We start from the raw sequence: 11805 nt of genomic DNA, 5'->3' as shown, positions 1-11805 counted from the left end.
GAAAGTGCATACATCATAGAACCTATTTTTCTTTCTACCATCAAATCTTCAAAATCCACTAGTAAATCCCGATTTAGCATTGCGGACTCCCCCAACTACAAATAAAGACGGCTGTGCTAGTAATAGTAAAGGTAGGTAAATATGAAGTAGTCATGGAAATTCTTGTGATTTCTTCATTTTCCGACCATCTTCTCGAATATTCGGAATGAAAGTGATCGTCAAAGTCTCTTATTACCTGACGCAACATAAAATCATAAAGTTCTTCATCATATATTATCAATGAAAATGACCTGCCTACTTGACCGTACTAGTTTCTGAGCTTTTTTTATTGGAAAAACAATTTTTAGAGACACGACTTATATTATATATTCTGAATCAGTAAAGAATATGGGATTGGAATATGTAAAAATAACAAAGGTTTCATATATAAAAAAATTGAAAATCTTCAATTACACCCCCACATTCCACATGAAAAAGTTTCTCTAGAATGTAACATTCGTTTTTCGATGTCACTGAAACATTAGGAAATAGAGGCACCAATTCAAAGAGCGGTTTTCCGCTTATAGCTTGAAAATAAAAGAAGATAGTGGGATGCGCCGGATTTGGCCATTATACATCTTTTGAAAATGGAGGTCGGAAAAGGAAACAATTTCTCCTAGCTCTCACTTAATAGTGAATGTCAGCTGTATAATTACAGCTGACATTCAATCTCATCGAATTTTGCCCACCCTGTACAGTGCGAGTCTTCAACTATTAATATAATAAAATAAATCGGAGACAGTGTTTTTGTTATAAATATGCTCGTACAGATCGATTAGTATTCTTAATTGTATAATACTTTTTTTAATTTAAGAAAATGTTATAGAGCATATCCAAAATTTGAGGTATTCTAAATTCTAGATTTGACAGTTGCGTTTCATTGTAATAACTACGAGCTATTTTTATTGCGCCTCTATCAAAGCTGTTTTCACCGCTATATCGTCTACAGCGGTGGGATTATGTGTTCTATAGAATTCTATACATCGCTTCAATATAGCAAGAAGAAAAAACAACTCCAGTTCCAGAGTTCTTGCTTCTGCAAGATTCTCGTCCAAAGCATTTTTGGATGGTGACTAATGGCAAGGCATTCTGACACCAGGTGATCTGGAGCTTCATACTCCTCCCCACAGAATCGCAAGAATGGCACTCGCCAGTTTCTGATGCAAGACCCAACATATTCTTGCTGAGATAGTGAGATATCATCAATAATTTTTTAAATGGCAATCCTAATTGCTTTATGACTATTCCTAATGGGTAGATACATATCAAGTTACACATTCGTAAAAATATCAAATTCTTATACCTTGTCGTTAAAAACATACCTATTTAACTAACATCGATTGATACGAAAATGAAGGAATGAGACTCATCCCAATTAAATGATTCGGGCAGCTCAGAATTTAAATGTTAATAAGAGGGTTTTTCCACCTTTTTTTTCCAAACAAAAGAATGAAAATAAGTAAGGACAGTAGCATCGTATAGATCGAAGATTAGCGAGGATATTTGTTTAGTTTGTCCTTTTGTAAGAAACAACGTTTGTTGAGAAATCGGATGCCGTGCTCAACTGAATAGATAAGATGGAAATTTTAATGATCATTTGCTACGGAGATAGGACAAGAACGCAAAATGAAGTTCTTTATTTATTCAGAGAGATGTTTCCTGTTTTACCTCTCATGTCGCTAAGTACCCTAACGGACGTTTTCAATAAACCTATCTATCCATCCAAAGAGTAACAACTTGTTACTCTTTGTATCCATCGTTTCACTTACTGACGATTGGTAACCATTGGTAACCATTCTAAAATATATATACAGATAGATCATAGAAATGAAATCACATGCATTTTCTATCTTCAGAAACTGAAACGATAGATAGATAGGTTTATTGAAAACGGCCGTAAGTAAGATTGAAAAATAGTTTCGGGAACACGGGCATTTAAGAAAAAAAATCATCATCATTCATCCTCCACTGGAGGAGTCCAAAGGAATGTAATTCTCTGTGTTCAAGAAAATCTTCTGGTCACCAGTAGGTGGAAAGTTAGGGAAATAGAAGTCGTCCAGTCTTAATAGAAGAGAATTCTTAAAACACCGAAATTTCATCCTTAAAAATTGGCAATCCTCCGGGAACTCACCGAAGATATGCCAAGACTTCAGTTTTTCGAACAAATTATTGATCTACTAGACAAAATATTGTAAACAAAGAAAACGTTCAGTTTTTTGACCAATGAACGTTTCAGTTGAATAGTGAGGTAAATCAAAATTGTAGTTGTTGGGCTGACAACAACCCACTCTGGATGAGGGAAGGACACACTTAATATCAAGAAAATGTCAAGGATTGCTCGTGATCGAGTGATAGGAACCTTTCCTAGGAGCTGTATACATGCAGGGATGGGATAAAGTATGGAACCAAGTGAATATCTTCTGAACGAAAAGAACAATACGTATTTTTACAATTATGCATACTCTCTCTATTTTCACCGAGCCTACGTCTTATCATGGATTACATCCGATGTCATGCGAATAAACACTTCTGAACAGTTTTTTTTGGAGTTAAGAAGATTAAAATCGATTGCAAGCGAATAACCGGTAATTATCGCGGTTATTACTAATTTGCCCTTGCTTATGTTCCTTCAGAACTTCTAACATCACTTCAATAACCAGAAGTTTAACTCAGCTCTCGAGTATGGTTATCTCCTGTCCAAACTGATGACGTTGAAGGTTGAAGGGCTAGTTCATGAGGTCACGATATTATAACCAACATTGACCAAAAGCGCTTGAATGCACTTGGGTATTGTTGGTAATTACCAATGATGACCAGGTCATTCGCTTGAAATCGATTCAAGTCTATGCCGATACTACTTGATCAGTTCAAGGATTCAAAGAGGAGATTGATATCATCCCAAACTTGGTAAACCAACGCATTCAAGTGCGCACGACTTTGGTCCAATAAGTCCCTCGTTCTTAGTAAACACGCTGAAGAGATTTGTAGAAAGATACATCAGGGATTGTGCTTTAAAGACGTGTCCACTGCACCTCTGCCAGCTTGCAAACCAACTAGGCAAATCAGTAGATTCTGCTCTTCACTCGGTTGTTAACTTTATTGAGAATGGATCACATCACAGAGAATGGACACTATATTTCTGGTGCATTCAACAACACTGCGTTTGGCAGGTTCGTCAAGCAGGAGACCCGCCTATGATATTCTGACAATTAAATATGATAAGAATTCTGTGCCAATTTGCTGTAGAAAAAATGTTGTGCTTGTATATCTTTCCGACTTTTCCGATGGGTCTCACGCTTGACGCTGAGACCCGCCTATAGAATTTCGACAGAAAAAAATTATGAATATTATGTGCCGTAAAAAAAAATGTTGTGTCTATATTTTCCTAGATATTTCGACTTTTTCGTTGGGTCTCCAACTTGACGCTCAGACCTGCCTGTGGAATATCGACGAATAAATATTGGGATAATTTTTAACCCATTTTGTGGCATTTTGTGCTGTAGAAAAATTTTTGTGCTTGTATATTTTCCGAGATTTTCTGACTTTTCCGATGTGTCTCCAACTTGACGCTGAGACCCGCCTATAGAATTTCGACAGAAAAAAATTATGAATATTTTGTTTCGTAAAAAAAAATTGCGCCCGTATATTTTCGGGGATATTTCGACTTTTCCGATGGGTCTCCAACTTGACGCTGAGACTCGCCTATGCAATTTCGACGAATTAATATTGGGATAATTTTGAGCCCCATTTTGTGGCAATTTGTGCTGTAGAAAAAATTTTGTGTTGTATATTTTCCGAGATATTCCGAAGCTGAGTCTTTTCTATGAAATTTCGAAAAATAAATATGATAATAATTTTGTGCCATTTTGTGTCGACCTGTTCCGTGAAAAAATTTTGTGCCAATATATTTTCCGAAATATGTATTACAATTCTTTTGATGGGTCTACAACTTACCGCGATACATATAGCGACTTTACCGGTGTGCCTTCAACGTGACGAAAAAATTCGTCTGTGGAATTTCGACATATACAAATAATTTTGTGCCTTTTTTCTGAGCAATGAGCAATTCTTCCAATTTTTTTCTGGTTTAATATTATTGATATTTCTTTCATATAGAAAAATATATTTAAAAATATTCCTAAACTCTTAACTAGGCTAAAAAATGTTGAGGGGCGCCCATCGGAAAGTCGATACCTATAGGTATATCTCGGAAAGAGAAAATATACCGACACTGAATGATCCCATTGCAGCACGAATAGCCAAAAAATGAGTAAAAAATTAGCATAACCCATTTTTTCAAATTCCATTGGCGGGGTGGTGATAAGTTAGAAACCCATCAAAAAGTTGTCATATCTCTTAAAATATACCGGCACAGAATTTTTTTCTACGGCACAAATTCGCACAAAATTATTTGTCGAAATTCCATACACTGATTCAGCTTCAAGTTGCAGACCCATCGGAAAAGTCGGAATTTCTCGCAAAATATACGGGCAAATAATTCTTTTTCTACGGCACAAACTGGCACAAAACGGGCACAAAATTATCCCAATTTTTATTTGCCGAAATTACATAAGCGCATCCCAGCGTCAAGTTGGAGACCCATCGTTAAAGTCGAAATATCTCTAAAAATATATGGCACAAATTGGCAAAATATGGGCACAAAATTATCATAATATTTTTTCGTCGAAATTTCATATAGCCGGGTCTCAGCGTCAAGTTGGAGACCCATCGGAAAAGTTCAAATATAAGGGAAAATCTACGGGCACAAAATTTTTTTATGGCACAAATCAATACAAAATTCTTATAACATATTTATTTCCAGAATGCCATAGGCGGATCTCCAACTTGGCGGACCAGCGTTTGGCGCCATGTATGATGCGCTGTCCAAACATGGCGTCGAACCGACCCTCAGTGGCGGAATCTCTGCTGGGGGCGGTGTTTTATCAGAGTTGTTTTAACACTTCTACTCTGGAATCTTGCTTTGAATGGGCTCCCGATCGAGTTGCTTGTGGCTAACAGTGCTGTGCCTAAAGCTGCAGTCACAATTTACTGCGTGCCGAAGGGCACTTAGCCCCGCGAAGTGAATTGTGAATGCAGATTAAGGTGACGTAAGGACACAGTAACAAAAGTCGTATTCGGGTTCGGCTTTTGGACGGTCCGAGAATTGTTCTAGGACTGCGCAAAACTGTTGCGCCATAGTATAAAATCCTCTGCGCAGTTCTGGAACCATCCTCGGACCGTCCAAAAGCCGAACCCGAATACAGCTAAAGCCTACACAGAAAACAACTGGTTCTCCGAACTCGTACAAGCTAGAAGAGCTTCTGAGGGGTGCTCATTCGGTACCCAGGGAGAATCAGGATAATAAAATTATAGGTAATACCCTTGTTTATATAACCCCTATAAACAAGGGTAATACTGATAAGAGGTAAGGTGATCAGACTGATCAGTGTCATTTTCGATCTGCTACAGAATGTCTGCGCAATAGTACCTATATATACTCAGAGACATAGCTCAGTTCAGCCAAAGAGTTAATCTTTGGTTCAGCCAAGTGGGGCACCGCACATCGAAGAAGATCATTCCTAATCAGAATGATAGAAACAAAATTCGAGATATTGCAATTTTCACCATATTTGAAACAAATAAAAATTATTGACGTGAAATAATTGAAGATGGAGAATTTGTAATAGAATGTATTAAGGATACTTTCATCATATAAAAAACTCACAAAATTGTTCAAGCAAACCCCGAAACTGCTACCGCTGTATAATTGGGAGATGAAGGAATAAAAAAATGCCATTTTGGGGACAAGTCCCCAAATTGAAGATTACAGAGTAAAGATTGTAATCTTTGATTGCAGAGTTAACTCTTTGATCTTTGCCCTAATCTCAGATCATCAGATTAATCAGATTATAGAGTTAGAGACATTTTCTTTATCTCTGGTTAATCTGCGAGTGTAGAGTGGATATTAGCAAAGAGTAACAAGTAACACCTTTGGTAACACTCTGTATTCTGTGGTGGATCCCAAGAGCCGGCTAGCCACTGAAACAATTGAAAAACAGAGAAAACTCTGAAAGAAAAGACAACCTGTCTCTTATTGAAAATATTTTTGCTCTCCTTCCAAGAGGATATAGCCAGAGACAAACTCTGATATAGCTATATCTTCTTGTCTTCTTCCATTATACATATAACAATCTTTTGAATGTGAATAGAAAGGAATGGTTGGTCGACTTATTTGAACAATAGCATTCACAAGATAAGACTTGAAGAATAATTTATTTGTATTCTCAAATATCTGTTCACATAATTTAAACGAATCGATTTTTTTCACTGATGCAAGCACATCAAGAACATGCAAAATATTACAAGGTTCATTTCTTGATTTCACTAAACAACCTGGATTCCATTTTTCTTTTTTAACACTAGGCAGAATATTCTCTTTTGAAATAAATTGATATCCTGCATGTGTTGGGCGAATTTCACAATAGGGGCAATCACTCTCTAAAAGAATTTTATCAATAGGTAAATCTGCCACAGTATTCAAGTTATCTAGAGTTTTTAAGGAACAACCATTTATTCCAATCGAGTAACCTAAATCTATAAAATTTTTAGCTTCTTCTATAGTCCCATCAAATGAATGAACCACTCCAGAGCATTTGAAATCTTTAAGGATCTCTAACAGGTCATTGGCAGCATTTCGACAATGGACAAATAATGGTAAATCGAATTCTTCAGTGAGAGTTAACTGCAGCTTAAAATATTTCTGTTGGATTTCCTTAGGACAAAACTGCACTCTATCATAATCCAGACCAAACTCTCCTAATGCAACTACTTTATTTCTGTTGGTCTCAATCAATTCTTTCATATGCTGGAAATAATTGGATTGATCAAGTTCATCAAACTCGCAACATCTTGTAGGATGACATCCGACAGTGGCAAATAATCTGTTGTCCATTTGCGATATTTCAATGGCTTTTCTACTGTCTGATAAACTTCCTCCGGTGATGATGATCTTCGACATCCCTACTTTCCAGCATCGCTCCAACACATTTTCAAGATCTTTTTGATGTTTAACACTACCATTATATATTCCCGAGAACATGGGATCTGTTAGATTAGCTCCAATATCAATGAAACGTTTCATTTTGACCTGAAAATTAGTGGGTAAGATAGAAGAGAAAAAGCGGAGCTTTTGTCATGTGAATTTGATAAATTTTAAGTCAGTAGTATGTGCTTTTATGTAAACTGTACGTTTATATTTACTGTAAGTAAAGGAAATAAATGGTTAAAAAAATTACAAAGTTTGAGGTTACGGCCACAAAACATCAAATCACAGAGAGTATCAAAGGATTTTTGATCTCTGATCCCATCAAAGATTAACTCTTTGATCCCATCAAAGATTAACTCTTTGATCCCATCCAGTAGCGTAGCCAGGATTTTGTTGTCGGAATTTCCCAGTTTAAAGTGAAACTCCGACCTCAGACTTGGAAATTTCGACTTCAAACTGGGAAATTCCGACTCAAAACCGAGAATTTTCAACTTCAAAATCGGAATTTCAAAGTTCCTTGGAACAAAGGCGCAACATCATTTTGCTGAAATGTACGAAATTTTTCAGCCGAAATTTGATCTTTATCGATTAGGTTTGATTATAAATTCGTGTTCTGAATCAATTCTATCCAGCTTTGATATTGCTACACTCGAGGCTACTACTAGTTCAGGGTGGGTTGGGGCTCCTAGTGTGTCAGTCAAGTTCATGGGAAAAATGGTTTCAGATTCATACAAAAGTGATACAAGTAAATAACCAATTTTACTCAATTGGGTGTTAGAAAGGGACCATTTGACTTGAAAACAACTGACACCTTTTAAAACTAGCTGTTCCAGAAGTCGTTCATGAAGACCTACAAAAGTAGGTCCATTAGGCTGACGAAATCTTTAGTGATTCATTTGACTTGAAAAATAAAGATTCGTACAAAATACACTTTTTATAAAAATTACCAATTTGCAAATTAGCTTGAAGTAGTGAAAATTTGCAGCCAACGTAGATATTTGATATTATCATGAAATGTAATGAAAAAGCAATACTTAATTAATGTTTAATACCTAGAACTTGTACATAATATTGTAATAATAAATTATTCAAAAAATATATTTCATAAGTTAACTGAAAATTTCTCTTTATTCTCCTCCTCTGAATGCTCTGTATTTATTGAGATCATTAGGAAAGGTCCTTGTCAACTCAAGTAACATGTTTGCTTTGAATTTACGGTAGGCATCAATTTTTCCTTTGACTTGTTCATTTTTCGCCAGAGCTTTTTCTATACAATCTTTAGTATATAATTGGGGATTTCTTCCTTGATCAATGTAGCTGAAAATGTGAATTTTCCATATAAACTTATTGCAAGCTAGAGTTTCAATCCATTAATACAATAAGATAGAAATCACACATATATGTGCTTCAAGATTAACTGAATTTTAAAGGTACTTACTCGAATACTTCCAATGGTACATGAACATCTTTCACCTGCGATTTTAACTTATCTACTTCCTGCAAACCACTCACAAGTGCTTGCCTTGAAATAAAAATGGAACGATTAAAATTGGACATTGAAGAAGAATAACCCAACAAGATGATTTGAATCTATTAATATAGGAAATGAACTTACAATTTTTGATTCAATACATTCTGACTCTGAGGTTGAAAATCACTAACAATTATGTGAATTTGACGAACGTTCTCGATAAACATTTCTAGTTGAGTTTCTAGGTTTTCAAGAGACGATGCCATAGTTAAAAAATTAAGGAAGGTAAGCTTTATCAGTAATTTTTTGAGAAAACCCCTCAGACTCAGGTAATTTTCTATTTTTTTTTATATATTCTTCCCAAAACAAAAATTCTCACACTCCTTGGCACTATCAGCAGACATTCCAATCCACAGAATATCAATAGAAGTTAGTCTATGATCAATAAATATAACCACACATACACACAACCATAGAGAAAGGTCTCTTGTCTCTGCACACGACATTGAATAATCTGTAGTTATTCTTCGTTATGGGCATAGATTCCTCTTATTCTTTGGTATGTATCTCCATGAATTTAACAAGCGAAGAGGTTAGTACCATTTTTAGAAGAAACAAGATTAAAAACTATTTCTGTTATATATAAATCTTGTAAATATTCGGTAGAATGGCCTTAATATCGGCAGGCCGAAGAATTATTAATTCCAGGAATCTATTGATATCACATCCCAGAAATATTGGTTACATAGTCTTGTAAGTTAGTTCATATAGATAACCATATAAAAATTCTTCAGAGAAATTTCACTGCAATTTCAGATTGCCAGAAATAGGAGATGTTTCTACCAAAGATCAACCACTGCTGAAAGATAACCTTCCAGAGTTCAACAATGTAACTATTGAAAACTGTACAGCTCTTATTGCTAAACAAGCCTTAGAATTCGAAAGTGAAGTTAAGAGAATTGAGAAAGAAATCGAGTGCGGAAATGTAAATATTGAAAAAGATGTAATAGAACCTTTAGAAATTTCAAGTGCGCCTTTAAACTTAACGTGGGGTATTTCCAAAACACTTTATTTAGGAAACAAAACTGGTGTTCCAACAAAAACGTATTTACCCATTCATGAAAGAGCAAGACAAGCACGAAGCGCAAAATATAATAGCCCCAAAATTTATGGAGCAATCAAAAAAGAAATTTCTGAAGGGAATGATCATGAACCTGAATTGAAACGTGTCTTGGAAAAGTTTCATATTGAAGGTAAATTGAATGGGTTGGATTTGAGTGATGACAAAAAAGAAGTTCTGAAACGAAGTTTAGTTAGACTTTCAAAAGAAAAACAAATTTTCAAGCAGAAAATTGAACAACAAACTGATAATTTTAGCCATACCATACAAAACTATCAAAATGTAAGAGATTTTCCTGAGGATTTACTCAAAGCAATATCTGTAGATTCATCAAATTATTTAAGAGGTCCGTGGAAAGTTACATTACAACCTAGCATTTATTCACAAACAATGCAATACTGTCCAGATCGTGAAATAAGATGGAATTTATGGCAAGGTTCAGTGAACCGAGGATCTGGGTTTTTAGAAAAGGATAAATTCACAGGTTTACATTTGGAAGAGATTAGAAATCGCAGACAAGAGATTGCTCAATTATTAGGTTATAAAACATTTGCTGATATGTCTATGGAAACAAAAATGGCTGGCTCTGTTGAAAATGTTAGGAATATGATCAATAATCTATTAGAAAAAGCTAAACCTGCCCAGAATGAAGAATTGAAACAATTATTTAAATTTGCAACTGAAAATGGTTTTGAATACTCGAAATTAGAATTATGGGATGTTCCATATTGGAGGAAAAGACAACAATTATCTGAGTATAAATTCAACCCTGAAAATTATAAGAAGTATTTTCCATTTCCTACTGTCCTTGAGGGAATGTTCAAGCTATGTGAAAAATTGTTTGGTGTAGTCATTAAGCAAAGAAATGATGTTTCAACATGGAATAAAGATGTTAAATTTTATGATATTCTGGAAAGTCATTCCAGTGCTCCAGTTGCTGGATTTTATCTGGATTCATATAGAGAAAAAGATAATGAATTACATAATATAAATAGTAATGGGTGGATGGTTGCCATCCAAAATAAAAGTTCTGCCTGTAATCGAATACCCTTAGCATCTTTAATTTTCAATTTTGAGCCATTGAAAAATGGAAAACCACCCTATTTAGATGTTGATAGTGTCTATAGTTTATTTTATCGATTTGGATTGGCTTTGCAACATTTACTGACAAGAGCTTCTTTTGAGGAAGTATCAGGTCTTTCAAATATTGAGTGGGATATGGTTGAAGTGTGTGGACATGTTTTCACACACTTCCTTCATAATAAAGATGTTATAGAAAGCATATCTTGTGATTTGGAAACAGGTGATAAATTGCCAGCAGACCTTTTTAAGGATATGTGTGATGTTAAGAAACACATGGCAGGTTCAGACTTGTGCAGAGAATTATATTTTTCTGCCTTAGATGTAGAACTGTATTCCAAAGAAGACCATTGGTTGAAGATAACTAGAAACTTATGGCCTCAATTTATTGATTTTCCTTTGGATAAAAATGATTCTCATCCATGCTCATTCACACAAATTTTCACAGAAGAATGGGCAGCAGCTTATTACTCACACATTTGGTCAAGGGTAATAGCAGCAGATATTTATAGTGCGTTTCAAGAAATGGAGGGAAATGAACAGGAATTCATAAGTGTTGGTAAAAGATTTAGAGAAACATTTTTGGCATTAGGGGGCAGTGCACATTCAACAAAAATATTCAGACATTTTAGAGGCAGAGATCCTTGTCCTAAAGCATTGTTGAATAATTTAGGATTGAGTAATGGTAATTAAAGTGAAAGAGACTGAATGTGATGAGAACCTGTACTTGTGTTTCCTGAAATGATTCATTTCTAATTTATGTTGATGATATTACAATATATTCTGTGAAAACAATTTGTATTGTTCCTAAGATGTCTAAAACACTGGTGTGTGCACTTGTCACTTTTTGCAAGCATCAACATTTCAGAAAATCGGGGATATGGGATCAGTTTCGTGGCGGCGCCACCATGTCATTTGCTTCGTTCTATCCTTGTTCTATCAAAGGAAGTCCAATGATACTCTCTCGTTTTATTTTGTTTTGCGTTGATATCGAATATCGATCAACGAGTGAAAAAAATGGCCCATTTTGTCAGCTGTTGGTTTATTTGT

The 11805-nt window shown here is 35.2% G+C and overlaps 3 protein-coding genes across 3 annotated transcripts; 1 reads left to right on the top strand and 2 right to left on the bottom strand.

Moving 5' to 3' along the window:
• Positions 1-6130: 6130 nt before the first annotated feature.
• LOC123322687 (putative deoxyribonuclease TATDN1) lies at positions 6131-7308 on the bottom strand. Its single transcript, XM_044910672.1, has one exon. It carries the CDS (start codon positions 7178-7180, stop codon positions 6131-6133), a length of 1050 nt encoding a protein of 349 aa, XP_044766607.1. The 5' UTR covers positions 7181-7308.
• Positions 7309-8115: 807 nt separating this feature from the next.
• Positions 8116-8982, bottom strand: LOC123314605 (mediator of RNA polymerase II transcription subunit 10). The gene is made up of 3 exons (XM_044899978.1): positions 8700-8982; positions 8523-8606; positions 8116-8401 (listed from the first exon to the last, which is right to left on the bottom strand). The coding sequence occupies exons 1-3, from the start codon at positions 8819-8821 to the stop codon at positions 8212-8214; spliced, it is 396 nt and encodes a 131-aa protein (XP_044755913.1). The 5' UTR covers positions 8822-8982; the 3' UTR covers positions 8116-8211.
• A 137-nt stretch (positions 8983-9119) lies between these two features.
• Positions 9120-11550, top strand: LOC123317659 (probable cytosolic oligopeptidase A). Its single transcript, XM_044904265.1, has 2 exons — positions 9120-9308; positions 9372-11550. Exons 1-2 carry the CDS (start codon positions 9223-9225, stop codon positions 11446-11448), a joined length of 2163 nt encoding a protein of 720 aa, XP_044760200.1. The 5' UTR covers positions 9120-9222; the 3' UTR covers positions 11449-11550.
• The last annotated feature ends 255 nt before the right edge of the window (positions 11551-11805 follow it).

Source organism: Coccinella septempunctata, chromosome 1 (genome assembly GCF_907165205.1).
Source record: "Coccinella septempunctata chromosome 1, icCocSept1.1, whole genome shotgun sequence".
Taxonomy (NCBI): Eukaryota; Metazoa; Arthropoda; class Insecta; order Coleoptera; family Coccinellidae; genus Coccinella; species Coccinella septempunctata.
The sequence above is the reverse complement of the archived record's forward strand: the minus strand, read 5'-3'. Positions and strand labels throughout refer to the sequence as shown.